Below are 27,806 nucleotides of genomic sequence, written 5' to 3'. Positions count from 1 at the left end.
TTTTCCAGCTTGGCTAGCTTCAGATACTTTATTCTTATTTGAAGATGTAAAATTTCAAATAAGTAATCACATATGCAGCTTGTAAGGCAGTTAATATACAAATAGATGAAATTAAAAATTACTTTATGCAGAGATGCAACTGTTTGGAATGAAGCTCCTTTCTTGCGTTTATCTCCCCAAACTGTAGAGCTAAAAAAAAGAAAACACTTTAAATGCTCTTTTTTGCCACATTACCATACCCTGCTGAAGAAAGCATATATTCATCAAAGTTCTAGAAGCAATATGGCAATATCTACAAAAGTTTTAAAAATACTTGCATCTCAAAACACACAAAAAAGTCTATTTCTAGTGCTTTCCTTAAGGAGATAATCAGGCAACTGTATAAAGATACTCATTGCAACTCTGTTTAGTCATTACACAAAAATTAAGCAAAAAAATAAAATTGTCAACAAATGTCCATCAGTAGGAAGTTGGTTCATTAAATTATGAAAGAATAGGCATACAATGAAATGCTTCAACTTTTTAAATGATGGTGTGGATCCATATAACTGACATGGAAATATTTCTAGGATTTAAAGAGAAAAAGCAGGACACAAAAATAGTTTGTACACATGTTTTTAAGTGCAATTGTATTATTGGTGACTACATACATAAAAATTGTTGGGAGAAGTATACATCAAAATGTTAGCAGTTGTTATCTCCTATGTGAGATTGTGGGCAGTTCTTACGTTTCTCTTTTTAGTTTTTCTATATTGTCTGTGTTTTTGGCAACACGCATACATTACTTTTATAATTTATAAAAAAAACAATCTATTTCCATTTTCTTGAAGCAAAAGAATTTATGCTAAGCCAAATTGTTTTACAAACATCTGTGTAGTGCTAACTCACAAAGATGCACAACAAAATCCATAGGCAATCTGGAAAAAAATGGGCCAGCTACCAATGTGGAAAACTAATAAAATACTCTCTCTGCCTGAGCAGCACTATGCTGAGACAGATGTCATAAAGTTTAAACACCAATGTCCTACAGACATGTCCCAGGGCCTCAAAGGGAATCACTTGTCTTCTTTGTAGTCAGTTTCTCCACGCATGAAAAGGGAATATACCACCCTCCACTAATTTTTTAAAAATTGTAACCGGTTTAAAATACTTGGATACCCCAGAAGAAAGTGGGGTTACTACAAGTAACTTGATGTTTGGATGAGTCAGGGACTTGGAGGCAAGTATTTTCACAGGGTGCATAAAGAATTATGGAAAAAGACATACTGGACAATTCTCTTCTATTTCCAAAGAACACAGCACATACCCTGAAGAGTTAGAAGGTGATTTCCTCTCTAATTCTCTGCCCAAACCACTCTCTGATTTCTTAGGATCAGAGAATTACTCATCCGGGAGCCATAAGCGACATGACCACTATCTAGCAGACTTCTCAGAGCCACTTTAGAAGCTATTAGAATTAAGCAGATGGACTGCCTGAAGATGATCAGGGTCCAAACACAATAGATTCCATTTCTCAACTTCCCCTTGAGACAGGCTGACAGGATTTCAGGCATGCTCCCGAACTATGTCATCAGGTGCTGATGAAGCCAGGAAGAGCTAAAATCTCTCTCCATCCCTTGACCATGTTAGGAGATCCTAATCAGCCCACAGGGGTCAGGAGTTAACTTGCAGCTGGGTGTAAGATAACAGGAGGATGAGACTGTTAGGAGGCAAGAGTACACACCCCACTCAAAGAAGAGTTAATGTTCTGCCCCATTGCCATGAAGATATCTGAACCAGACAGGCCAGATTTTCTATTTTTCCATAATGCTCATTATTTTTAAAGAAAAGGGGAAACCAAATGTGTATGTGAAATCTTCTGATTATTTATTTACTTGTGTAGGCCAAATACAACCATGTTTGAAAACCAGGTTTCGCTCAAGGGCTGCCAATCTGTGCCTTTTGCTATGAATCGTGAGAGCTTCCTCTGTAGCTAGCCTAGCATTAGTTTGGTTGTGAGGCTGATGTTAGCAACTTAGGCTCAGCATCTTCAAATCCTTTGTATAATGGTGCAGAAGTCTGAATTGCATCCTAAATATGTGTATCCTGTCCATCTCTCTGTTTTGTTTGTTTCTGGGAGGCAGTGAGAGTGGAATGGGCCCCAGACTAGGGAGCTGAAGTCCTGCTTTCTACGTTGGCTTTGCCATTCAGTAGATTTCTAAAACTAGGGTTGCTACTTAACTCTTTTACACTTGTTCTTGTAAGAAAGGGAGAGATTTTCCTCTCTATGTATCTAAAAGGGTCATGGCAAGGACTGAGTAAGATAATACATCTGAAAGTACCTTGTAAATTATAAACTACTAACCAAGATTAGTTATTAGCTGATCAATAAATATTCATGGAGAACCTGCTAAACAGGCATTGGCTACATGCTTGAGGCTACAGTTTAACAAGTCAGACATAATTCTTGTCATCATGAAGGTTAGAATAACCCCAAGTTATTATAACAGAAAAGCACTGTGAAGGAGAATTCCAAGGTATTTGGGGAATATCTGTTAAAGGGGCTTGTTATTTTCCCCAAATCATTTATCAAAACATGGTTTGCTGCTCTCTCTTTGCAGCTGGGTCAAGCAGAAGATAAAAGCAAGTCCCAGCAGGCTCCTTGAAATATATCTATCCTTGAGCACCATTTCCCTAAGAACCACAAGCCTGAGGACAGAAAGGCTAATAAGAGGGGACAACTCAAACCACGGAGCAGACACAGATATTACAGGAAAGAAGGATTGTTGTAAGTGCCCAGGTAGCCATGGGTTCCATTCTGAGGCTGAAAAACGAGGGAAGATTGTTTGACTCACCACTGTCAGTACTGATGTAATTTTCAAAAAGACTTGCCAGGAGTCTGTTAGATGACTTCTGAAATACAGCCGCAACCCTTTTGTTAAGAAGGTCTTTGTTTTTTTTCTCTCAAGCCAGCCACTGATGTTATAAGGTACCTTTGGAAATACATGCAGTTCAGGCAACAAAAGAGGAGAATACATAAATTAATATAGCAAATTATGCATTCCTTTAAAAAAAATCACAAATTGTGTGGATCCTGTAAATTTAAGTTAGTTTGATGTAACAGTACTAAATAATACTCCAATAAGCCCACTGTGCCACCCAAAGAGATTCTCAGGCTTTACCGTTTACATTGCAGAAGGAAGAGAAGGGGAAGAGAAGGGGAAGAGAGGGCGGGAGAGGGAGAAATAGGTGGTATTTCCAGTAGAAACAATTCACATCAGCACTCCTTCATGGGCAAGAATAGCTGAGATTATCCAAGTGTCTCTGACACACAGTGAGCATTCAAAAAACCATCAGCAATTATAATGGTCTTTTGCCATAAATATTATAATTAATATTTAAGGATATCAAAGAAGAGAATTACAAGCATATCTGTACAGTTGGCTGGTCGTTTTTAGGTTGAAGTAGTATTTTATCCTTTTTCAGTTCTCTTTCTGTTCCATCTACAATCAACGACCAGAAACATGAAAAGGGACACATATACATACACACACACACACACACACACACACACACACACACACATCGGGAAATGAGAAGAGGCACTGAGGGTCATTAGAAACCTTTGTTGGCCATAGATTGGAGACCATTACTTCACAGTGACTATTTCTTTATGTGAGAATTTTTTTAAAATCTTCAATAAAAAGATCAATTGAAATCACTCATTCATACAATGTTAAGTTAAAAGGAAGGACAAATGAGGAAAAACCCATGACTCTGATAGTCTCCATGACTTTCTGAAGCTGTCTTTGAGTTGGGGTCACAGAGTCTATTTTGAGATGTTTGACCTCTGTGCACATGGAAAACTATTACAGTATAAGTATTTCATTACCCACATGCAAAAAGGCTACACCAACTTTTTGTCTGGAACTGAGATTTACTTTGTTCATCTCTTCATTTAATCTAAACTTTAGCTAATATATTACCTAAGGACTTTGGCTCAGTGCATTTGAAACAGTCAGGCTGAAGGTGCAGAGGTCACTTACCACTCCCGCATAATGGACCAGTTCAAAGTGAGCTTCCTATTTCTTCTTATCAGTCTTGGGCTTCTGGAAATGAACCAACTTGCCAAAATGGTTGTCAAAAAGTTTGGTCTTAAAAGTCACATCAGTAACCTGAGGAAACATGAATCCTCTTCAGAGACAAAAAAGATGCCCGTTGTCTGTTGGAGATACATAGGCGTAGCAAGTGAGAAACTCTAGGAAGGGGTACTTTCAGGAGGAAGTCAGTGTAAACTCCTTCCCAAGAGCCTAATCAGTTGACAAAGGGAAAGGATATTCACTATATATAACTAGCCAATTATCCATTCAACAAATAGTTATTAGATATATACTAGGGGCCAGGCACCAGTAGGAGCTGGCCATGTGGCCATGAGCCACATACACAACATGCCTTTCCTCAGGGTGCTTACATTCGAGTGGAGCAAGACAAGTAAAAATAGCTTAGTTTCACATAACTGCTCTGAAGAAATCATGAAGAGAGATAGAGGGTGGCTGGGGGCTGAGTCGGAGCTATTTCAGTAGGATAGTGAGGTAAACCCTCTGACCTGAAAGAGAAGAGCAATCCTGAGAAGAACTGTATAAAGTATTCTGGGCAGAGAAATAAAGAGTGCAAAGCTGTAAGACAGAGGCACACTTGCCAAGTTTGAGGTCCTGCCAGAGTCAAGTGTAGACAGAGCAAAGCTAGTTGGATGGAGTATGTGATTACAAGGTAGTCAGAGAGGTAAGATGTATTGGATCCCAAAGGTCTTATAAACCATGGTAAGACATTTGGATTTTTTAAAAGTATAATAGGAGATTTTTAACATGAAGTGATGTGATTTGATTTATGCCTGGAAAGGATCATGGGTTTAGAACAGGGGTTGGTGAAGTAGAGCCTATGGGCCAAATCTTTCCTGTGGCCTGTATTGGAAATCCAGTGAGCTAACAACGGTTTTTATATTTTTATTTTTTATTGGTTTTTACATATTTAAAGGGCTATAAAAACAAAAACAGGATATGTTATAGAAAATCTGATGACCACAGTCAGCAGAATTTCTCTCTAAAAGATTATATAGTAAATACTTCAGACTTTGTGGGCCATATGGTCTCTGTTACACCTCTGCTATCAACTCAGCCCTTTCAGCCTTGGAAGAGCAACAGACAATATGTAAATGAAATGACGTTGACAATGTTCCATTAAAGCTCTTTACACAAACAGGATGCAGGGTGGAATTGACCCATAGGGCTGTAGTTTACTGACCTCTGGTGTAGACTAGCCATAGTGTTGGAGGCTGTGAAAAGTCATTGAAATGTGATATAGGTTGAAATTAGAGCTGGGTTGCAACTTGCCAGCAGATAGAATATGGGATGTAATAGATGGATGACCAGGTTTTTGGTTTTAACAAATGGGTAATAGATTCTGCCCTTAAACCAATATGTGGTGTGTATACACACACAAACACACAGGGAAAACCAGGTTTGGGGTGGGGATCAAAGACTCTTATATTTGCATATGATTTTTATATTTGTATATTAATTTATCTACTTCATGAATATTTTTCAAGGGCCTTCATGAGTTAATTATTGTACCAGACACTTAAGATTTAAAAGGAGGAATCAAACAGCATTTAGCTGAGAAAACAAGACATATACATATTATATAGACCACAAAGTAGACCAAAGGTACAGATAAAAAGTCATGAGAATTCCAAATCACAACATGACCGCTTGGCCCAACAACATAAGTTTCATAATTCTTTACCAATCCTTTGTACCTAAGAACCATAGATTCTCAGGTTTGAGGAAGACCTTAAAGGTCTAGTCCAACCCACCTAATAGCTCCTTGAATTCCCTTCACTATTTCCTTCTAAAAAGCAGATTAGCTTATGCTTGAATATTTCCACAGAGCAAGAACCAAATTTGAATCAATAGTCTGGATGACTGATATATTAAAAGAAATTTGTTTGAAGAATACTTTGTTTTAAATCATTCCACTGGAGCCAATACAAATTGGTTTAATTTTTCTACTAAATGGTGGCTCGTCGGAAATTTGAAGATTGTGTTTTTGATCCATCTGAGTCTATCATTCTAATATATGGATTATGGCTTTCTACCTGTTTTGCTTATTCTCAGAGACTTAGAACCTGCATTTAATAGAAAATGTGTTGAACAACATTCCATCAATAACTCTCGTACTGAATAGTTCTGGGACCTTCCTTCATCTCAAGCATCTAGGTGGGAACTGATGCTGCGAGTGAAAGTGTCAAGTGCTCTGAGGACAAATAGTCTAAGTGAAACTGACACCTGTCCTGCTCCTGGCAGCAGTGACCTTTTGGTTCTTGGGAAAGTGAGAAATGAGCAAGAGGGTGAGGAGGACAAGGGGGAATCTGATGAATTAAGCTGTGAATTTGCTGGTACAAGCTCTTGGAGGCATGGACTCCACCTTGTACCATGTATTTTCTCATCATGGCCTATAGTCAACCCTCAATAAAAACTGGAATTAGCCATTTAAAAATGTAAGCATCTCCCAGGACGGTGTCTGCTAACAAGAGGGTTTTGGCAAACTCACCAGGAGCGGTGGCCCCATTTCAGGCCAGAGCCCCTTTCCATGCATGAGGACTGTCGTGTCACTGGGACTCCAATGAAGCCAATTTGGGGGTAGACAGAAGCTATATGTAAAACGAGTAGATGTCACAGCTCATGTCACGACTAAATCACTGAGGAGGGAAAAACACTCTTCAGAGTATTCTCCATTTCTCCAGTGCTTGGGAGGTGTAAAGCTTATAATAAATATGAGGCCCTCCAGCAAATTAATTTCCAAATGCTGCCCCATAGCATCGAGTGTTCTATACTGCACAGTAAAGGGTTCCAGTCAGTTGCCCTGACTCAGAACATTAGGGCTCTAACCTCTCCCTCTTCAAATATGATCAGTTCTGCCTTCCTCTCATTTATATCTGTCACTTTCTTACTATTTCCATTTCTGCTGTCTGGATTCAGAATCTGTCTATTACTCACCTGGATCACTGTAACAGCTTCCTAAATGCCTTAACTTCAGCCTTTCCTTCCAGTGCAACCACCATACACGAATCTACCAGATTAAACGCAAGCAGCTCTGGCTATTCTATTGCCCAGCATACAACTCTCTTTGGCTCCCCATTGCCTAAAAATAAGGTAGAAATTCATTAAAAGCCCTTCAAAAAACAACCTGACCCTTGTTTTTTGTTTGTTTTTTACTTCTAGCTACTTCTGTGTGTTCCAAGCACTAATTAGATTACCTAACATTTTGGAACGTGTCCTTTGCTTTCCTGTCTCTATGTCTTTGTTCCTGACAGTCCCCTCACCTGCTAACTTCCTTTCTTTACCTGCTGAAATCATATCCATTCCTTTAGATCTAGCTAAAATTTTACACTCTTTCCCACCAAGCCTTCCTAGATTCCTGCTCTCTGAGCTCTGTGGGTCTCTGATGGTGCCTTTACTACATTTATGCTGATACATAATTTTATATTTATTAGACTTACAAATCTACTTGACTGCATACTTCCTAAGGGCAAGTGCTATTTATAACAAATGCTTAAGTTTTCTACAGCATTTAATTCAAAGTCTTCTACACAGTAGTGTGGTATTAGGCCTAAAATTAAGGTCCAGCATTATGTGTGCCTTGACATCAGGGAAAACCAGGAGTGCCGCCAATGACCTAATCACAAGTTCCTCTTCCCATTGTGCTTCCATGAGTGAGGTCCCCTATCCAACAGCCCTCCTTATCATGGGACCTGTCACAGTGCCTGCTTATCCTTGAGATATGGGTTTCAGTTCCCCATCAGCCCATGGAATTGCTCCAACAAGTCAATCACATCCTCGGGTGGCAACCAAGGGTCAGCTAACCCTGTTATTACTACAAAGCCTGCCTCCCACAGTCCCTGCTCACTCACTCTCTTCTCAAGTGGAAACACCGGGGGCTCTGCATGGCACAGCGATGCTCTCCGCCCCCAGGCTGTGAGTATCTGACTAATAAGCTGTTGTCAGTCTCATCTGTCCAGGGTTGGGTGTGCTATGTTTAGCCATCGCCATAACTCTAGGACAGAAATCTCCCCTCACCCATGTGGTGACACGGAAGTGATCAAAAACAAGTTAGTTACTGAATAAATTTACTTGTTTCTTTAATTTAAAAACAGTAATAGTTTGGTCTTAAGACAGCTTTCCAATTACACCCTAAGTTCCTTGAGTGCTAGGATGATGCCTCTGGTTTACATTTCTTACAATCCTTAGTATAACAAGTTCCGAGGTAAATAAAATCTAAGTCCTCAGCAAATATTTAAGTAATTAATTGACAGGTGAACACTCATACAGGTTCGAGCTTTGGGACCTGGGCTGCTTTGCTGTGAGCAATAGGCACACAAAAAAGGAGTTGTAAACAAAAAAAGCCCAGAGTTCTATGTTGAAAGAAAATACTTAAGTGCATATAAAAGGTAACTAGATAGTAATGTGATTCATTTTATAATAAGGACATTAGGATTAGCACATCCAAAGAACCCCACCTGGGAGGCAACAGCACTTACTGCCAAGGTTCTCTCAGGATTTAAAATATTTTAGAAACTTCTTTAGGATACCTGACACCATGGACTACTGGAACATGGAAACTTCCTGCTGTTCAATGGTGTATCATTTCATAGAAACAAGCAAAATTATTCAGGCCAAGTCAGCAAATAAGATAAACAATGTGATTAAGCTAGGTAACACAGTTTGGAACTCCAATACAGGTAAGATGATCAGTATTAAAGCAAATTTTCTCTCAAAGCTGGTAACATTCTAAAACATTATCCCAATCCCCATCCTGTGAGAGACTTTTTCCAAAAGGGCTAAGTATTGGAAAATGAATGTAGCCTCTCAAGGTGACTACAACAAAGGGGCAACAGAGTGTTAAAGGTATAATTTTGGATTTATTTGCTTAAAAATATTAGAATTAATCTCTTTACCAATTTCTTTGTAAAAACATAAATATGTAATTATGTGTTAATACTTTAATATACAAATGATTGATGCTCAAGTTCTAAACAAACTAGAATATTCCAAAGTAATGAAATAAGTGTGAGTCAATCCTATAATAGATTTGTTTACTGCATATATATGGAAGGAGGTAACTGTATGCTAGAAAACCAAATTAACAATTAAAGCTGGTGTTAAAATATATTTGTGTTATGCTCCTTGGTATTTACCCAAAGGAGTTGAAAATTTATGTCCACCTGAAAATCCTGCACATAGATATTTATAGCAGCTTGGATATTTATAGCAGTTTTGCTTGCCAAAACTTAGAAGCAATCAAGATTTCCTTCAGCAGGTGAATGGATAAACTGTGCTACACCCAGACAATGGAATATTACTCATTGCTAAAAATAAATGAGCCACCAAATCATGAAAAGACATGGATGAACCTTAAATACATATTACTAAGTGAAAGAAGCCAATCTAAAAAGGCTACATACTATATGAATTCCAACTATATAACATTCTGGAAAAGGTAAAACTATGGAAATAGTAAAAAGATCAGTGATTTCCAGGGGCTGGGGGGCAGTGAAAATACTCAGTATGATACCATAATGATGGGTATATGTCATCATATATGTGTCCAAACCCAGAGAATATACAACACCAAGAGTGAACCCTAAGGTGAGTTATGGACCTTGAGTGATAATGAGGTGTCAGTGTAGGTTCATCAGCTGTATCAAATGTACTACTCTGGTGGGGACGCTGACAACCCGGGGGGCTATGTACATATCTCTGTACTTTATTCTCAATTTTTCTGTGAACCTAAAACTGCTTAAAAATAAAAGCTTAATTTAAAAAAAAAATGTGTGTTCATTTGACATAAACTTTTTTTATAAACATAAACATTTAAAACTTTTATGTATAAAAATCCCTTTTCTTTATAAATACACACAGATATATGCTATAAGACATTTTGTACAGTCCTGGCCAGTGTGGTTCGGTTGAGTGTCGTCCCATACACAGAGAGGTCACTGGTTTGATTCCAGGTCAGGGCACATGCTCGAGTTGTGGGCTAGATCCCCAGTAGGGCTGATCTCTCACCAATGTTTTTCTCTCTCTCCCTTCCTCTCTCTAAAAAAAAAAAAAAAATCAATAAAAGCATACCTTTTCTTTAAAAGACATTTTGTACACACTGATGTATTTTAGTTTCTTTGAACTTTGAAAACTTCCCATGATTTATTCTATTTCAAGGAGTAGGTTTGATCATTAATATTTACTACAAATTTTCTGCACATAGCTTGAGTCACGGCCATGAATCTTTTCAAAATATAAAATTATTTTAAGAAAGGTTTTGGTATTCTTCATTTGCCTGACCTGAATACCTTTGAAATCACTCAGAGGAAGCTGAAGACTTATCTTCTCCTTCCATCATCTGGTCAGCTTTTGTTTTCTCATTTTATCATATCAGTAGAAAATACAACAGGAAATTGCATCCATGCTGCTAGTGTGTTATTTGGAATAACTGATAATGGCAGGCGTGAGACAACAGGCTTCAGATCATCTAAAAATCAGTACCATTCACAGACCTATCAGGATCTGCATCATGCATGTGTCCCATCTTCCTGTCTGAAAACAATATCTTGCCATAATCAGAGTAAGTTAATATTGCAGGTAACAATCGCCAGAAGCTACACCTGTCTCTCTGAGAAGCTCCAGTTCTTCTCTTTCATTTCTACTCAGAAAACTACAGCTTTAATAACACCAGCAAACACTGACCAGATGATGGTTGAGTTAGCATTATTATTTTTTTAATTAACTCACAGGCTGGTCATTATCATTATTTTTTTAACCAGCCAGTTCTTGCCCCAAGAAGTACACTGGTTATAAAGGAAATGAAATCAGTGTGTTGTCCACTCCTGTTGGAAATAACGGCTATTTTCAAGGAAGATATAGTTTCATCTAAAGCCTAATAAATAAAATTGATGGAATACTGATAAAATCTGAGGCCCACAAAAAAAAACCACCTTAGCCAGGTCCTGGCAGGGTTGCTGAGAATCAAATGTGTCAGCATAGCGAAAGAAACCGTTCAGAAAGGTAAAAGCACAAGGCCCTGACCTGCCCAGACTTCACGGCAATCCACAGTTAGAGCAAGACACAAGGGGTGGGTAGCTACTAACACGTTGCCATCCTGCTCCTGTGGACAAAGCCACAGAAAAGGGCCATCGTTGAGTTCCTCCAGCAAACCCACTTAATCTTTCCCAGAGCACGTGGAAATATTTCAGAGTCCGGAAACACCACTGACTTCAGAAACCAAGCACTGCAGCTAATTTACTAATAAGCCATGAAGTATTGTCATAAATTACTTAAACTAACTGGTACTTGTCCAATTAAATGAACAAACTACATCCTGCAGGGTAGTGGCCTGGAGGATTTATGGCGGCTGTTTGTTTGCGTGCTAATTTGCCAAATTTCGTTAAGCTGCTCGGGGTCTACTCCTTCACCTTATGTTAATCAGCCAGGCCCGACGGCGCTCATATTTCCAGCTCTGTTTTCCCAGTCGAGAGCATGGCCATTTTTAATCTCGACAAGTCTCCTTACGCATTAACATCGGAGGCCATGAGTAAGCAGCAAATGTGCGGCGACAGGCTGCGTTAGATGATGGAGTGGGGTAAGCGACATGAGAGTTCAGTCAGGATGTCGCGGGCACTGCGCACAAAGACCGTTAAGAGAAACTGTGCAGAGCTCTCCTGGCCCATTTCCCACCCCGACAGGGTGAGTCCTGATGCAGATCCACGTGGCAAGCAGGGACAGTCCTTACATGGAAATGAACCCGAGAGAAACATGCGCTACCTTCTCAACAAGATCTAGGCAGGCTTGCAAATCCAGACCAAAGTCGATGGACATCCAGGCAATGCCTTCTTTCCCATATTCCTCTTGCTCCAGAACAAACATGTGCTGATTGAGGAACTGTTGTAATTTTTCATTGGTAAAATTAATGCAAAGTTGTTCTAGGCTGTTATACTTCAAAGATGTAATTGGGTGGGAAGAAGAGATAAAAATAAAATTGAGAAAATGGCAACTCCTTGAGGTGATGGATATGTTAATTAACTTGACTGTGGTGATTATCTCACAATGTAAATAATCATCAAAATTGTACACCTTAAGTATACATTTTTAATTGTCAAATATACCTCAAAAAATAAAATAAAATTGAGGTCCACTTGGGAGAATGTGAAGAGAAACCATAATCACTATCACATGATAGCAAATAAACCTAGTAAGTAACAAATGCTCAGTTAACTTTTTACCTCCTTCAGCCCTGGTCTGTGTGGCTCAGGGGTTGGAGCTTTGTCCTGTATACTGAAAGGTCATGGGTTAGATTCCCAATCAGGGCACATATCTAGGTTGGGGATTTGGTCCCAGGTTGGGGTGCGTATGACAGGCAATCAATTAATGTTTTTCTCTCACAGCAATGTTTTGCTCTCCCTCTCTCTCCTTTCTTCTCTCTAAAATCAATAAACATATCCTCCAGAGATTTAAAAAAAAAAAAACTTAAAAAAAAATTTTTACCTCCTTCAGATATACTCACCAACTAAAGATCATGACAATAAAATAACAATGATATTACAATTCAAAATCATAAAATATTCTGTATCTCTATTTACCTTTATTTAAGTCTTAATTAATTTCTTAATACTATTAATTATAATTATTGTTATTTATTAATATTCATAATGGCTCTTTTCCAACCAAAGTAGCTGTTAAGGCTTGCAAAGAACAAATTGCATCATGTTTGATGACATTTTCTGACATTCAATTCACATTTTCTAATCTTCTTGTAAATATGCACTGACTTCATTCTTATCCAATATACTTACATGAAGGATTTCAAACCCAATGATGTCCAGAATGCCAATGAAGAACTGCCTTAGTAGCTTGGCATCCAGGGCCCTGCTGATACATGCCACCGGCCACTTAAATATCTTTTCATATATTGACTTGGACAGGACACCAATAGCACAGGTCACCTAGGAATCACATTAAAAGCACTCCATCTGACAGCTGTGTTCATTTTAGTCCTGGCCATTCTCTATCAGTAATTGCCTTCTAGTAAAACCATGATATATTTATTGACTTTCTATGGTTCTAGAATGCTGCTAAGATGATGCATGAGAAGAAATACAACAAAATGAGAGCAAAGGAAGAAGCAAAGGAGGGAGGAAAAGGAGAAGGGAGAGGAGAGAGGGGACGGGGAGGAGGGGGGAAGAGAGGAAGGTGAAAGGAGGTGAGTTACCCTGGTGCCTCTTTACCCAACACCCCTGTGAGAAAAATTGTGTTCCTATTACCTAAGGACCACATATTTTGGGATGAGGTGCAATGTGTTCTGAAGCCTTGCTATTCACAGTGTGGCCCTAAGACTTGCAGCATTGGCACTACTCGAAAGCTTACTAAAGATGCCAAATCCCGTTCCAGACCTAAGAACCAGAATTTGCACTCTAACACAACCCCCTGCTGATTCCTACGGACCATAAAGTTTGAAAAGTCCTGGTAGAGTAGGTGAGGACTCTGGAATCCCCATCCCTTGTCCCACTACTGCTGCTGCAGCTGCTAATGAACTGTGTCACCTTTGGCAAGTGACCAAACCTCCCTGGGCTGCATGAAGTAGCTTCATTTGTATAATGCTCTTGAAGGTTCTTTCTAGCCTCGACTTCTACCTTCTTTACTATATTGGTTGCCAGGGCTGCTCTCAACTCCCTGTAGGGACAATGGCAATTTAGTGCATCATTCTGACACAGATTCTTCTCCTGAAAACTCAGGCTGCATTCTCCTCCCTGGAGGTATGTGGCCAAGGCTCTCACGTAGCCTACTGGGGAGAGCTCCAACTTCTGCCTGGATGACGCTGTGCAAAGGCAGAACCTACTTCCAGGATGCAAAGGCACTGATATAGTAGCAGGTTTCCAACAGACTCCAAGTAGGAGTGCATTTTAGCTGGACATGCTCCAAGCCTGGAAGCAGAATGTGCTCCAGCCACTTAACATTTAAAACAGGCCTATCACATCCATCCTTCAGCTGCCCGGGAGATAGCGCAGCAGGAGCCAGTTGGTGTCTGGTGGTGATTTAGTTCTGAGTCACCCACTCTCTGATCAGTTATCTTGAGTCATTCCCGCAGTAACCCATACGCCGGATGGCATCACAGTTTTTTATGATCAGCGTCAAAAGCACACCCGCACAAACAAAGCATCAAGAATGATTTCCATCCTCTGAAGCACCGAGGAAATCACTGTCTACAGCAGTCACTTTGAAACTTTAAAAAGAACATGACTAACTTATTCACCTCTCTTTAATTCCCTAAATACTTGAGAAGTGGGGGTGGGAGAAAAACTGGCTGTAGGGAGTAGTGAAGAAATACTGGAAGAGCCCTGGCCCATGTGCTCAGTGGTTAGAGCATCGGCCTACATACTAGAGGGTTGTGGGTTTGATTCCTGGTCAAGGGCACATACCTGGGTTGCAGGTCCAATCCCCACCCCTGGTCAGGGTACATGTGGGAGGCGACCAATCGATGTGTCTCTGTCACATCAATGTTTCTCTCTCTCTCTCTCTCTCTCCACTCCCCTCCCCAGCTGTCCCTTCCACTCTCTCTAAAAATCAATGGAAAAAATATCCTCACTCTTCAGGTGAGATTAAAAAAAAAGAAATACTGGAAGAAAGCCCAAAGATGCAGGCAGAGAAAGAAATAGATGGTATGATGTCTGCTGAATGAATTAATGAAACCAATAAACCAATATAAGGCACACTAATTCATCATTTTCATCATTTTCTGTCCAATGACGGGAATTAGGCAGCTAAACCTACACTTCTTTTCAGGGACTAAATGGACTCCTTTCTTAGCTCCTTTTAGAATAAACCTCAGAGAAGACTTTGATTACTGGGGTCAATAATGCATAATCACAAGAACAAAAACAAAAACAAAAAAATCATGGAGTCAGCCATATTTTTAACCACTTTGATGCCTACCTTTCTCATCTTTAAGATAACAAGATTAAAATATGCATACTGCAGGGTTGTTGAGAGAGATTCAACGTGACAGATGATGTAAATATATATAGCACCACATCTGGCACTTATTGGATACTCTTAGTTTCCCCTTTCCACTGCTCTCACTTCCTCACTCCCGTGCTCACTAGCTATGCTACCTTGAGGAGCTAATCTTTCTAAGGTTCACTGTCTTTAACTATAAAATGGAGATGTAAATAATATCAGCTTTGCAGGCCTGTCATTCGATTGAATGAGATATCCATACTTAGCACAGCACGCACAGTAAATATTCTATGGCTACGGATTTTTATTATTGTTCTATCATTATTAATCTTTTTTAAATTAAAATAACTTACTTCTAATAGGCATAATTAGAACTTTCATTGGATCATAAAATACTAGAACCTAAAGAACCCTAGTTCTTTTTTAAAATTTATTGGGGTGACATTGGTTAATAAAACTATATAGGTTTCAAGTGTACGTTTCTATGATACATGATCTGTATATTGCACTGTGTGCCCAGCACCCAAAGTCAAATCTTCTGTCACCATATATTTGACCCCTTTACCCTTTACTACCCCCTCACCCCCTTCCCTCTGATAACCACTATACTGTAGTCTGTATCTATCAGTTCCTATTTGTTCATTTGTTGCTTTGTTTTATATCCCACATATGACTGAAATCAGCTTTTTCTGTCTGACTTATTTTACTTAGGCCGATACTCTCAAGGTCCTTCCATGTTGTCACAAATGGCAGTATTTCACCTTTTCTTATGGCTGAGTAGTATTCTATTATATATGTGTACATAATCATGTTTGGTGGCTCTCAGCTCAGGATGGTACCTCCCCCTAAAGGGAGAATGCCTTTGGAAACAGGGAGGGCCCTTGCTGATGTCCTAACGACTGCGTGTGCTACTGCTATTCAACACCTGGAAGCGGGACGGAAGACCTCCTACAATGTGCGGGGCATTCGTATAAGAGCTGTCCCATTCATATGCAATTATCCGTCCACTGAAACACACAAGGGAACTCAGTCTCCTCATTGGGGTGCTCAGAGAGATGAAGATATTTAACCAAGACCCCAGAGTGAGTTAGCATTAGAGCTAGAACTAAATTTTTTTTGAGTGTTAACACTGCAAGAATTCTTGCCATCTTTTGCAATTGTCATCAACAGAGCGCATACATACATCTCTATTCTTAGCAGTGGCAATTGTCTCTATAAAGTCAGGAAAATTCCTAAGAAAAGAAAAGCCTTGCAGTGTGCTTTCTTACTGTCTCCAGGAGGAGAAGGAAGACAGAGAGGGAAAGGGAAAGGGAAGGGGGAAGAAGGAGGGAGGGAGGGAGGAAGAAGGGAGGGAGGAAGGGAGGAAGGAAGAAGGGAGGGAGGGAGGGAGGAAGGAAGGAGGGAGGGAGGGAGGAGGAGGAGGGTTTTTTTTCTTTTCTTTTAATGTTGAATAATAATATATAAGCTTGCCTCACTGGCTCTATTATAGTAAAGGCTGGTATGGTCACTCAGCCCCTGAGAACACAATATTACAGAGGTGAAGGTTTGATTTCAGTCCTTCTATGGGCTTATTAGTTTTCTACAGAGCAAATCCTTGTTCTATAATCATAGCATGTCATGCAGGCATGTTGTGGTAAATGTCTTACAAAGCAAGAAACTGCCAGGTACCTCTCACCTCACCACCAAGAAATAGTTCAACTACTTGTCCTGTGGATCCTGGTTCATGTTCAGCTCAGTATTTAGTTTATTTTAACATTTACAGAGCACCTGCTGCTTGCAGGGCGCTGTGCTAACTACCAAGGGCATCGAGGTGAATCACACACACCAAGGAGCCCAGGCTACCAGGGGGAACAAAACTGTAAGCAAATTCTTTCAGTAAACAGTAGTTAGTGCTGTGTTAGTAAGAGATAAAGTTGTTGATTTATAGAGTAAGCGAACCTAGGACATTGATTTTGGTTAGTTGTTGAAATGTTTTAAGTAACACAGTCACACCAGCTGCCTTAATATACCAAAAGAAAGTTGACTGCAGTCAAAATGACTGTCTTCTATCACAAATTTGTACATTTCTCTCTCTCTTTCAGATTTCAAATGTATAAAACAATCTACATGTCACCTGAGTACTAGCTGTGTGTCCTTTGGAATGTTACTTATGTTCCCTAACCCTTAGTTTCCTCAACTGGAAAAACAAGTATTCCTGCCTTCCCTACTTATCTCTGAATGAAAGGAGATAATACCTCTGAATGCTTAATACATATATGTGATCATATCATTGCCTCTTTCCAGAAAGACCACATTTCTAGGCCCCCCTGTAGCTAAAGGGATAATTTGACTAATTCTCACCAATAAATATTAGTGAATGTGACATCACTTCTAGCCCCAAGCAGTTAAGGGAGTGGTGGTGTACTTTTTCCACAAATTATCTGTTCCCTTGTGCAGCAGCTCTGGAGGCCTTGCGTTCCAGATGGCCTAACTACGAAGTGGAAGAAGGGTATCCCATCGGTACTGGTCTCGGCAGGAGTAAGAAATAAATGTTTATTTTATCATCGCTGAGATTTCAGCACGTGTGTTACTGCCGCCTGCCTATTGCGTCCTGACTAATACACATTACAGCTGTAAGTTACTGTTTGGAAACGCACTGGCATCCTTGGATGGCCTCATTACCCAGTGGCTCTGGGAATATCTACTGTATTCCGGCAAAGCCTCGGAGCACTTGTTATTCCATCATTAAAACATTCTCCCGGATGCTGAACGAAACCTACACGACCTTTCTTCTTTCATTTCTGTTCTTAATCCCCTCCCTTCAAATACTAACTTCGGCATGTGTCCTGAAATCCTTTCTAAACCGTGTCACCACGTGCCTGTTCCTCTCAAAAGTCAATATTCCAAATAGATGAGGGATGCCAATTTGCGAATTTTATTCATGTCAGAAACCAACAGCTTTGAAAGCTTCTTAGCTGGATAACAAAGATTTGATCACAACATGTAAAGGGCTGGCCTGCCTCTGCAAGGAGATGTGTTGCTTGAGGGAAAACTGTCAAAATAGTATATTTCAGGCTACAAAGACTCTTAAACACAAGAACACTCACTCTGGTGAACATCACGAGGGAAAACAGTTGGGATGTTCATGGCGGCAGCTCTCCATCGCTTTTTCATAGAAGCTCTTACCGCAGACATCATCAGAAATGGGAAGGTATATAAGTGCAATATGCACACAATTATCACGAGATCGCAGAACCATAACGCTCTTAAAACATCACCTTACCTGTTCTACATTTCGACTGCAGTAACATATTCCTCACCAACTTTGATTCTAGGATGGATCAAGCCCCTCACCAGCTCAGAGGAGTTCACGCCCGTGGGGAAAGCACCTTTGTCAGCACCTGGTCAGAAGGAAGAAAGGGGGAGGGAGAGAGGAAGAGGGGAAGGAAAAATACCATTCGAATTTATTCTGTTATAGCCCGACAGACTACCCAGAGGATGGAAGGATGACATGCTTACACAGAGGTAGCAAGGTAGATTATAGTTTTGAAATAATTACCTGTAGTAATTAAAAGACTATTTTAAATAGTATTTAAAAGCCTATTTCTTGAAAAAGCACATCAAAACCACGTGAAATGCCACTTCAGACGAGAATGGCTGTAATCAAAAAGAATAGTAAGTGCTGGTGAAGATGTGGAGAAACTGGGGCCCCCCTACACTGCTGGTTAGAATGTGACAAAGCACAGCTGCTGAGGAGAACAGTTTGACAGCCACTCAGTCCAACAGAGTTACTCTAGACCCCGGAATTCTACTTCTAGGTTATATACCCAATAAAAATGAAAACGTATGTTCACACACACAAAAATGCACACAAATGTTCCTAGCAGCATTATTCATAATAGTCAAAAAGGGGAAAATACCCAAATGTTCATCAGCTGATGAACAGATAAACATAATGCTGTATATAAATACAGTGAGATATTTTTCAACCATAAAAGAAAGTATTGATGCAGGTTACAACATGGATGAAACCTAAAAACATTATGCTACATGAAAGAAGCCAGACATGAAAGGCCACATATTATGTGATTCCATACACATGACCTGTCCAGAACAGGCAAATCCCTAGAGACAAGTAGTAGATTTGTGTTGTCAGAGGCTAGGGAGAGAAGAAAATGGGGAGTAACTACTCAGGGTCCAAGGTTTCTTTTCGGAGTAAAGAAATGTTCTGGATTTAGATAGTGGTGATGGTTATACAACCTATGACTACACTAAATCTCACTAAACTGTATATGTTAAAAGGGCGAATTTTGTTGTATGTGTATTATAGCTTAATTTTAAAAAGAATCTATTTCTTAATATTGGCTCTTTCTAAAAAGAGATATTTATCTGAAGGACATGGGCTATTTCATCTTTATTATTTGCCTATTTTTCCCTTCTATGTATGTACTTGTAGATTATTTCAATGAAACAGGGACCTATAATTTGATAATTCAATAGACATTGAACCAGGACACTTGCCCAGTATCTATCATAAACCTTTCCTTTTCCTGTGAAGTCTCTGTTTGTGCCAGAGTGCCCTCTGCTGCCCAACAAGAATACTTGCAACCCACACAATCGCACTTTTATAAGTTTCCATTTTCTAAGGAAAGAAGTGGAGTGTTATCAGAAGGAAAAGTAAATAGGCACGTATCACATTGGGTGTCAAAAAATAAGCTTACCACAAACGAATGACCCAGGAAAACATCATAAGCACGTTTCAAATGATAGATTCCTTCAGTTATCAAACAAAAGGAATATTTCACTCATCTGAAATCTCTCTGCTACATCTTCCATTTTAAGTGAATCCTGAGATATACTTGTATATCTGATGTAGTCACTGTAAAATAATGTCTTATGATAGAAGGAAATGCAGTCTTTCCTTCACTAAGAAGTACAAAAATTTCCTGAGCAATAACCACAAACAGGGGGAAAGTAAAACACACACTAAAACACACACACACACACACACACACACAAATTAGAAAGCTCCGTGCCATGACTAATATCCATTTCCTTTCTGTGGGCCTTTTAAATTTTCACAATGGCTTAAAAAGCTTGAAATGTTTGATCTGCTTGTTAATTAAAACCAATACATATTATACATATATTTCTGCAGGCTACACACCCACTCTATGTCCCTGATAATGGCCTACGTACTCAGCTGCTATGAAACCTTTCAAAATCCAATGCCTGTTGGGGAAAATAAATTGGAAAATCAAAACTAGAGCAGACATGCCCACCTATGCTGAGACAGTGCTGCTAAGGGGGGCATGTTGGGAGACAAAATCCTGATTATCTCAAGTTGGAAATCCAGTGGGTCAGAGCCATAGGCTTTTCAAACTGGAAGAGATTATCTAACCCAACATGAAAATAGTTAAAGGGAAGGGAGAAATGCAAGTGCCTGGTGAATCTGAGTGGAGATGAATAGTAACAGACTGAAAAATGAGCAGTTCTGTCCAGGGGAAAAAAGGCAGGAGTCTGGTTTTCTAAGCTTTAGAAGCATTCAGATGGACATTATAGGTAATACTAGTTCAAATTCATGTATCCTTTTTCTAGTGTTAAGGACAGTCCTTTGAGTCTATTTTTATCCATTAAAAGAAAAAAATCACAAATTTTTTGTATAGTATCCAACCTTAAGCTCTAAGCGAAATAGCACCCAACATTACAGAATGACTTCTCACCTGCTCCAGAGCAGTCAGGTATCAGCAGACAGAGGGACTGGCAGGCACTGGATTTGCCCCACAGGCGTACACTACACATCACACATGTTCTCTATCTTTTTTTTGACAGAAAACAACAGTGGTCATCATGCTCCAAAAAATAAATTACTTCATTTGAACTAAAAATGTATTGTTTTACAACCAAGATGAAAATAGTTGAAATCTGTGAATAAATGTCCACCTGACCTTCAGAAAATGCTACTGCAAACATAGCCATTGATGTCTGTAAACACATTTTCATCATGTGGCCTGATGTGGCCTGAAAGAGGCTTTCTGAAGTCCCCACCAATAAAGGCCATTCCTTCACCCGCAGGTTTTAATTAGGCTGCATGAGCTTAGCTGGGAGGAGAAACGCGTAGGTAGAGCAGGGGTTCTCCCACATTGGTGTGGATCAGAATAGGATAGAGAGCTAATACAGAAACAAAGGACTAGCTCGCTGAAGGAGTTTATGGTCTGGGCTCATTTTTATCATGTTTTCCAAGTGATTCTGACACATCAAGGCTTGAGATCAGAGTCCTTACTACAATGGTCCTCAACCTTGGCTGAATGTAGGGGTCACCTGGCAAGTTGTAAAAACAAACACTGATGCCTCCACCCACCCCTAGAGATCAGTTTTCTTTGGTCTGGGTGAGGACTGAGCTTCAGAAATTTAAAAACTCCCTAGGTAATTCCGATATAAAGGCAGCTTTGACAAGTATTCTCTAGGGAATGGTAGGTAGCTGGGTTGGGTAAGTACACTTGAAAGTCAAGAAGATGGAGAGAACAGTCTGACTTCACCTGAAAACAGGTAAGGCGGCTAAGAAAAACAAAAAGCAATTCTTTCCAACTTTAAAATTTTATCCCAGTTAAGTCTCATTTGTAAACAGCCGGATATAAAAAAAGAAACAAAACCCAGTTTTGTCAGTCCACAACCCGATGAATCTGAAAGAAGGGTAATGATTACATTCAACAGTCTTTTTGAAGGGTTTGTATATGGTTTCTGAGCTGTTCACGTTTCATTAAGTTTACTGAGCACTTGCTATGTGCAAGGCCTGAGAAGAGAGCTAAACAAGACAAGAATCTTCAGTGTCAAGGAATTTATAATCCATGAGAATAAATAAAACACAAGCAAAAATATCAAGTATATCGGTAAAACAACCACAGAAGAGACCAAGAAATGAAGTATGATGAAAGTTTGAAATAGCAAGAGGTGTCTTCACAGTCGTGGAAAGTGAGGTAACTCAAGCGCCCATCAGTGGATGGACAGACAAAATGTGGTACGTACATATAATATTATTCACACTTAAAAAGGAATGACATCCTCACAGATACAACATGGGTGGGTCTTAAAGACATTATGCTAAGGGAAAGCAGCCAGACACAAAAGAACAAATATTGCATGATTCCACTTCCAGGGGGCACGTAGGACAGTCCCATTCATAGAGACACGGAGTAGAACAATGGTTGCCAGGGGTCAGGGGCAGGGGGAAGTAGGGGATCATTGTTTAATAGGTGCAGTTTCAGTTTGGGGTGATGAAAAATGTCTGGAGATGAATGGTGGTGATCGCTGCATAACAGCGTGAAGGTGCCTAATGCCACTGGCCTGTAAAATGGCCTGAAACTGAAAAATAGTTAAAAGAGCACATTTCAAGTTACGTATTTTATCACAATTAAAAATCTACAATTTATTAAAAATTATTTGTTGAGGAATTTGAATGAGTTTTCCCTTTTTGTTTCAGTTGCCAGGGGTTTTAATATTAAATGAAATAATAACAACTATGCTTCCTTCTTTTCGTAATTGTGACTTCCTATCTTAATGATTCTTCTAGACGGATCATTCATTGTAACATGCCTCAAATCTTTTTGGCAAGCAGGCAGGACTACAGATTTTTTTAAATGTGAATAAAAACTAGAGAGAAATGAAGCCATCGTGGCCTCTGTCCAGTGAAAACTCCGCCTTTAAAATTCTGAAGACCTTTGTCCACACCTCCATGATGTCACTTACTACAATTTATGGTAATTTGTTCCTTTCTCTGTTTTTCTCAATAAACTATGTGCTGAAGGCAGGCAATGTCCCAGTCAATCCTGTGTCATCCAAGTTTGGCAAATATACTGCCTCCTCAATGATTAATTAAGGAATGATTTTTGTTCTGAGATATAAGGATCCTACATCAGAATGGTGGTCACAGAGAATAATTTTGAGGAACAGCAATTGAAGGAAATTGCCAATTAATTTCAACATTTTTCCAAAAACCAAAAGGGGAGGTTAACTGCAAGGAAAGGGGAATAGGCCTGGGGTCAGGCGTTGGAAGAGAGTGCATGTCACGTCTTCAAAAAAAAGTCTTACGTTCTGTGCCATCTGCTTCCACTTGCTCTTCTCTGGGTTTGTTTAAATTTCATGTTTCCGAAGTGCGTGATGGCTCCAGTGAGTTTATAGACTCCATGCTTCTCTTCAGGAAGAAAGCCCAAGATGTCCGTGGCTTGCTGTGAAAGGGAAACAGATGGCAGTGACTTCATTCGCCTCAGGGCTGCAGTGAGCACCTCCCCACACTGTGCCACACTTCCCTGTACTCTGTGGGCTGTGGGCTCCAGAAGGGGTGAGACAGATCCCTCAGCCCCGACGTGTGGCAGGTCTGTTCGCAGGAATGCAAATCAGCCCGGTTGGCAGTTGGTCACCCATGTCTACTTATCCCTTTAAAAGAATTAGGAAGACACCAGATTTGACTTATTTCATTCCCTTAGTTTTAGAACTTTCCTGGATGCCCTGTGTCCCTCCTCTCCCTTCCAGCAATCAATCATTACCAGCTATATGAGGTAAATTATTTTGCTTTTCATGGTTATGGCAAAAAATAGCTCTCTATCTGATGGGTTGCTTATTTCTGGGATTCCATATGTTCTCCCAAGTTTATTCCAGAGCTGATACATTTCAAAGGCTGTCGAAAAGAAGTGTTTAAGAAAAGAAAAACCATGTCATCAAAGAACTTGTATCCTAAGAAGTCACTGCACATGGTAAGATGTGTACCAATTTCCATCTCCCTCTCTAGGAAGGTGGAAATTGGGACAATCTTTCCAGTGGTAAATTTAGAATATGTATAAACAGACTATAAAAAATATAGTCTATATTTTATATTACATTACAATCCTTACCTGGTACTTTCACTTTTAGGAATGTAGCATAAGTTGAATCTATATATGGAAAAAGCATTTACTTACAAAGATATTCACCACAGTACAAAAATAAAACAAATGAAAAGCCTTGTGTCTAACAATAGGAGAATGCCTAAAAAAACTACAGGACAAATGCCTGATAAAATATTAAGTATCCATGTGAATGGTTATGAAGAGTTTGCAATAACACTGAAAATGCTTATATTATAACATTAACTGAAAAAAATAAATTCTTTATACCAAGTACATATGCAGTATAATTATGATCTTTTGTTTAAAAATAAAAGATAGCAGCCCAATATAGAAAAAAAGGAATAGACTGCATATATATATACATATATATACACACATACCCCAAATAAAAAAACAGTGGTTGCCAATGAGTTAAAATATTGTCTTACTTTTCTATTTGTCCTAAAGTTACTATACAAATAATGTGCACTTTTACAATAAATAAGGAGCGCTCCCCCCCCCCCCCCCCGGCCTTCTTCTTCTCTCCAAGATCTAAGACGCTTCCTTTCACTTCTCATTGTTGTCACCAGACTTTGCTTTGATAAAACAAGCCTTACATCTGTGGCCAGCGATTCTTGAGCAACATCTGAGCTCTCCGCAGCAACTTCTCCATGACAGCAAAAGTGAAAGTCAGAGGGGTTTTCAGACACCAGGAAAATATCTGCAGGGGGGAAACCACCACTTGAACAGCTTAAAGAAACCTGTGAAGCTTTAGAAAACAGTTGACCAATATTCACAGTTTACTCTTACAGCTTATAGCATACTTGTAAACAAACCAAAATAAAATCCATATTCAATACCCAAAGCTCTGCAATCAATTTTTGCCCTCTATTAACTTGTCAGGCATGTGTTAATGCCTCCGAGAGGATCAGGCAGGCCAAATCTGAAAGCAGATTCAATTGCAGCAGCTTGAATTGGTGTGAAAGAAAACAGATAATGTGTGTTGGCAAAACTTTGAAAACAGGAATTTGGCCTAGATGCATGGTTGAGGGTGGGAGAACAAAAAATGTTTTATAAAATTATGAGTATAATGGGCCTCAGCTTCAAAGGCTAGGAAGGAAGCAGACCCCGGGGTCGGCACTTAGGGAACATTAGGCGTGTAATCCTGTCACATCACATCCAGCCTATTAGGAGGCTGAGTCCATCTTTCAAGGAACCCATAAATCAGCTCCTGTGCTCCGAGCTGCACGGCTGATAGGTCTGAGACTCCTGACATGATTCACTTAGTCAGGAAACGCGATGCCGGCCCAAGCCAAGGCAGGATGTCAGGAGCACATCAGCCGCTGACTCGGCGAAATCACATAACCTCTTGTGCCAAACACTCGCTCTCAAGGAAGTTTCTTTGAGCTGAGCTGATTTTTCTATTTACCACTCAGTGAAGAGAAGCTGTGTTCTCCTGAACCCCAAATCTCAGAAAGAAAAATTGGGCTACTGAGCAAATGTTCCTAGCAGCTCTATTTGGAAACAATCCAAACGTCTGTCAACAGTTAAACTGTTGTATATGCACACAATAGATGACTCAAAATAAGTGAAGTAAGCCAGACATAAAAGAATATGTACCGTATAAAGCCATCTTATAAAATTCTAGAAAAAAATGTTTCTATTAAATTATTTTATTTTTGTGAAAGCTAAAAGGAAATTTACTCACTGAAATCTCAAAGGATCTTGGGCATGCACACGAACCTTGTTAGAGATTCTTCAGCATGTCTCTTTTTTTCCCAAAGAAATTTCCCCACACAGTTAAAACAGAGATTTACTGTATGTACAACCTAAACCATAGCAATCTATGGTTATATCATTTTACATTGTGAAAAATCCTCAATAAATAGTGATACGATAGGGGAAAAAAACAGTAACAAGTAAATTTCATCATAAAACATTCATATAACTTGGTCCCTCTCTAAACCAAGTGGAGGTATAAAAGAGTCAGTTAGCTATGATTCTAGAACACTGGAGAGAAGTGTGGGCCATGATCAAACTTTGGAAGTCAACAGATGGAAATGGGCTTTAAAGCCATTAGTGTGGATGATCTATCACCATGAGTCAGAGCCAACCACTGAGCCCCAGCACACTCTAAAGTCATGGGCTAGGTGAAAGAGAGGAACCCACCCACAAAGAAATGCCCAGAGATTTAAGAAACAAGTGAGGGAGACATACTGGGAGCCAAGGGGAGATTTTCAAGGAGGAGAGACTAATCAGCAGTGTCAAATACTGTCACACCCTAAAAGTCAAGAAAATTCCTATATATTCTTCTGCAAGGTTCACTCATGGCTTTCCTGATGACTCAAATCTGTATTTATTTTCTGAGCTCTAGACCTAGATCTCCAACTTCCCAGTAGATATTTGAATGCAGATAGCGATAAGTGGCTCAGGTGGTTCCTTATGTCAGTGAATGTCACAACCCTACGCAGGCCAGGAGCTGGGTGCCATGATGTCCTGCCCCTTCACCTCCTTCACAGCACAAGTAGACATCATTTCCATGTATTTCAAATAAAAATATTTATTTAATGCTATTGGAGGAGGTAAAGATTCAAGATAACACAGTCCTTTCCCTCAAGGATGTTGAGGAATCACACAGCTGAACAGTGCAGGAAATGCTGCTGTGTTTTTAGGGTGGATGTATCTTTCAGTTGGCTGACTCATTAAAAAAAATCTACTTTCCAAGATTACTTTGTTCAGAATGATCTTTTAGATCATTCTAAACCATAACCTTTAAATACTTTTCATTTTAGTCTCATGTTTATGTCATTTTTTATGATTTTCATCTCAGTCGTAAGAACCAGAGGTGCTATATTTGACACTGTCTCTATGTTAAATATAGGAAAACAGAAGACTAGAAAGACTTACTACTTGCCCAGAACCAATTGATGATAAATTGAATTTAGAACATAGTCTCTAGTATTTCTGTTAGACTGTGCTACCCACCTACTCAAACCTGTGTCTATAACTATGATGGGATTCCATTGCCTCCTCTGTCATAGACTGAGAGAGGGTCCTGTTCCATCCAAGCAGGCTCATTTGGGTAAGTGCTGAGGGAGACAGAGCAGGGCGGGAAGAATACCATGTGGGTGAGAACTACAGGGCCAGGAGGGGGAAGGAGTTGCAGTTCAGAAGGGGGCTGGTAGTGTTACTGAGCAAGGACTTGCTGCTCCGGCTTGTAGCCCCGGCTTTTGAAGAAAGAAGAGCATTGTTTGAAAGTCAACTGGCAAGAAGACAGGAGGCAAGGTTCAAATCCATCTTACTGATCCAGGGTTTGGCGTGGATTTCTAAGAGGTAGTAGCAGTTTAAAGGTTCACAAGTGTTACTTGTAAGTGGTGTAAACTTTGGTTCCAGGTCTTGTTAAACAGAATGGGACCAGTTTGAGCTGGTCTATGGTTACAAATCCCCCCTTTTTGTTGTTTATTCTTCAGCCTTGGGGAATGGGTGGTGAACCACTCTAGTTATTGCCTGCTGATAAGGGGACAAAGTCAGTCAGGAAAAATCCAAGACAGTGTAAGAGAGTAGAATACTAGAACTATACAAGCAAATATCATAACCAGGAAAGTAAAACAAGCATTTAAACCAAAACAATAGCAACTATAATAGGAATTTAGGTTTTTATAGCCCTGGTCTGAACTCTTGGGCAGAAAATAAGTCTACTTCCAAGATGACCTTCTCTTTCTGGCCAGGTGAAGTCTCAGCTGCCCTGTGTTTTCTGAAAAGTAATTTGAGAGTAGTCAAGGGTTCACAAGTATAATTAGGGGCAGAAAATCAGTACTGGGTTTCCAGGCCCATTTAGTGCTAGGCCGTCAGGTCCTCTTCTTCCTGTCTGTGAAGAGTGTCCCTACTTGGGAATTATAAAGGGGGTGAGGAGGTCCTGGTAGAC

At 39.7% G+C, this 27,806-nt stretch overlaps 1 protein-coding gene across 1 annotated transcript in view; it reads right to left on the bottom strand.

Moving 5' to 3' along the window:
- MYH15 (myosin heavy chain 15) overlaps positions 1-27,806 on the bottom strand; it is a gene marked incomplete at both ends in the record, with an annotated part of 114,835 nt that overhangs the window by 66,287 nt on the left and 20,742 nt on the right. The window contains 14 exon segments of the mRNA XM_081137994.1: positions 123-172; positions 175-189; positions 2,835-2,943; positions 2,946-2,972; positions 4,026-4,061; positions 4,065-4,168; positions 4,171-4,201; positions 11,853-12,023; positions 12,881-13,030; positions 18,304-18,323; positions 18,326-18,421; positions 23,109-23,149; positions 23,151-23,245; positions 24,499-24,602. Of these exon segments, the coding sequence (XP_080994120.1) occupies positions 123-172; positions 175-189; positions 2,835-2,943; positions 2,946-2,972; positions 4,026-4,061; positions 4,065-4,168; positions 4,171-4,201; positions 11,853-12,023; positions 12,881-13,030; positions 18,304-18,323; positions 18,326-18,421; positions 23,109-23,149; positions 23,151-23,245; positions 24,499-24,602 (1,049 nt within the window).

The sequence above is a fragment of the Miniopterus schreibersii genome, assembly GCF_964146895.1.
Source record: "Miniopterus schreibersii genome assembly, chromosome: 5".
Lineage (NCBI taxonomy): Eukaryota > Metazoa > Chordata > Mammalia > Chiroptera > Miniopteridae > Miniopterus > Miniopterus schreibersii.
The sequence above is the reverse complement of the archived record's forward strand: the minus strand, read 5'-3'. Positions and strand labels throughout refer to the sequence as shown.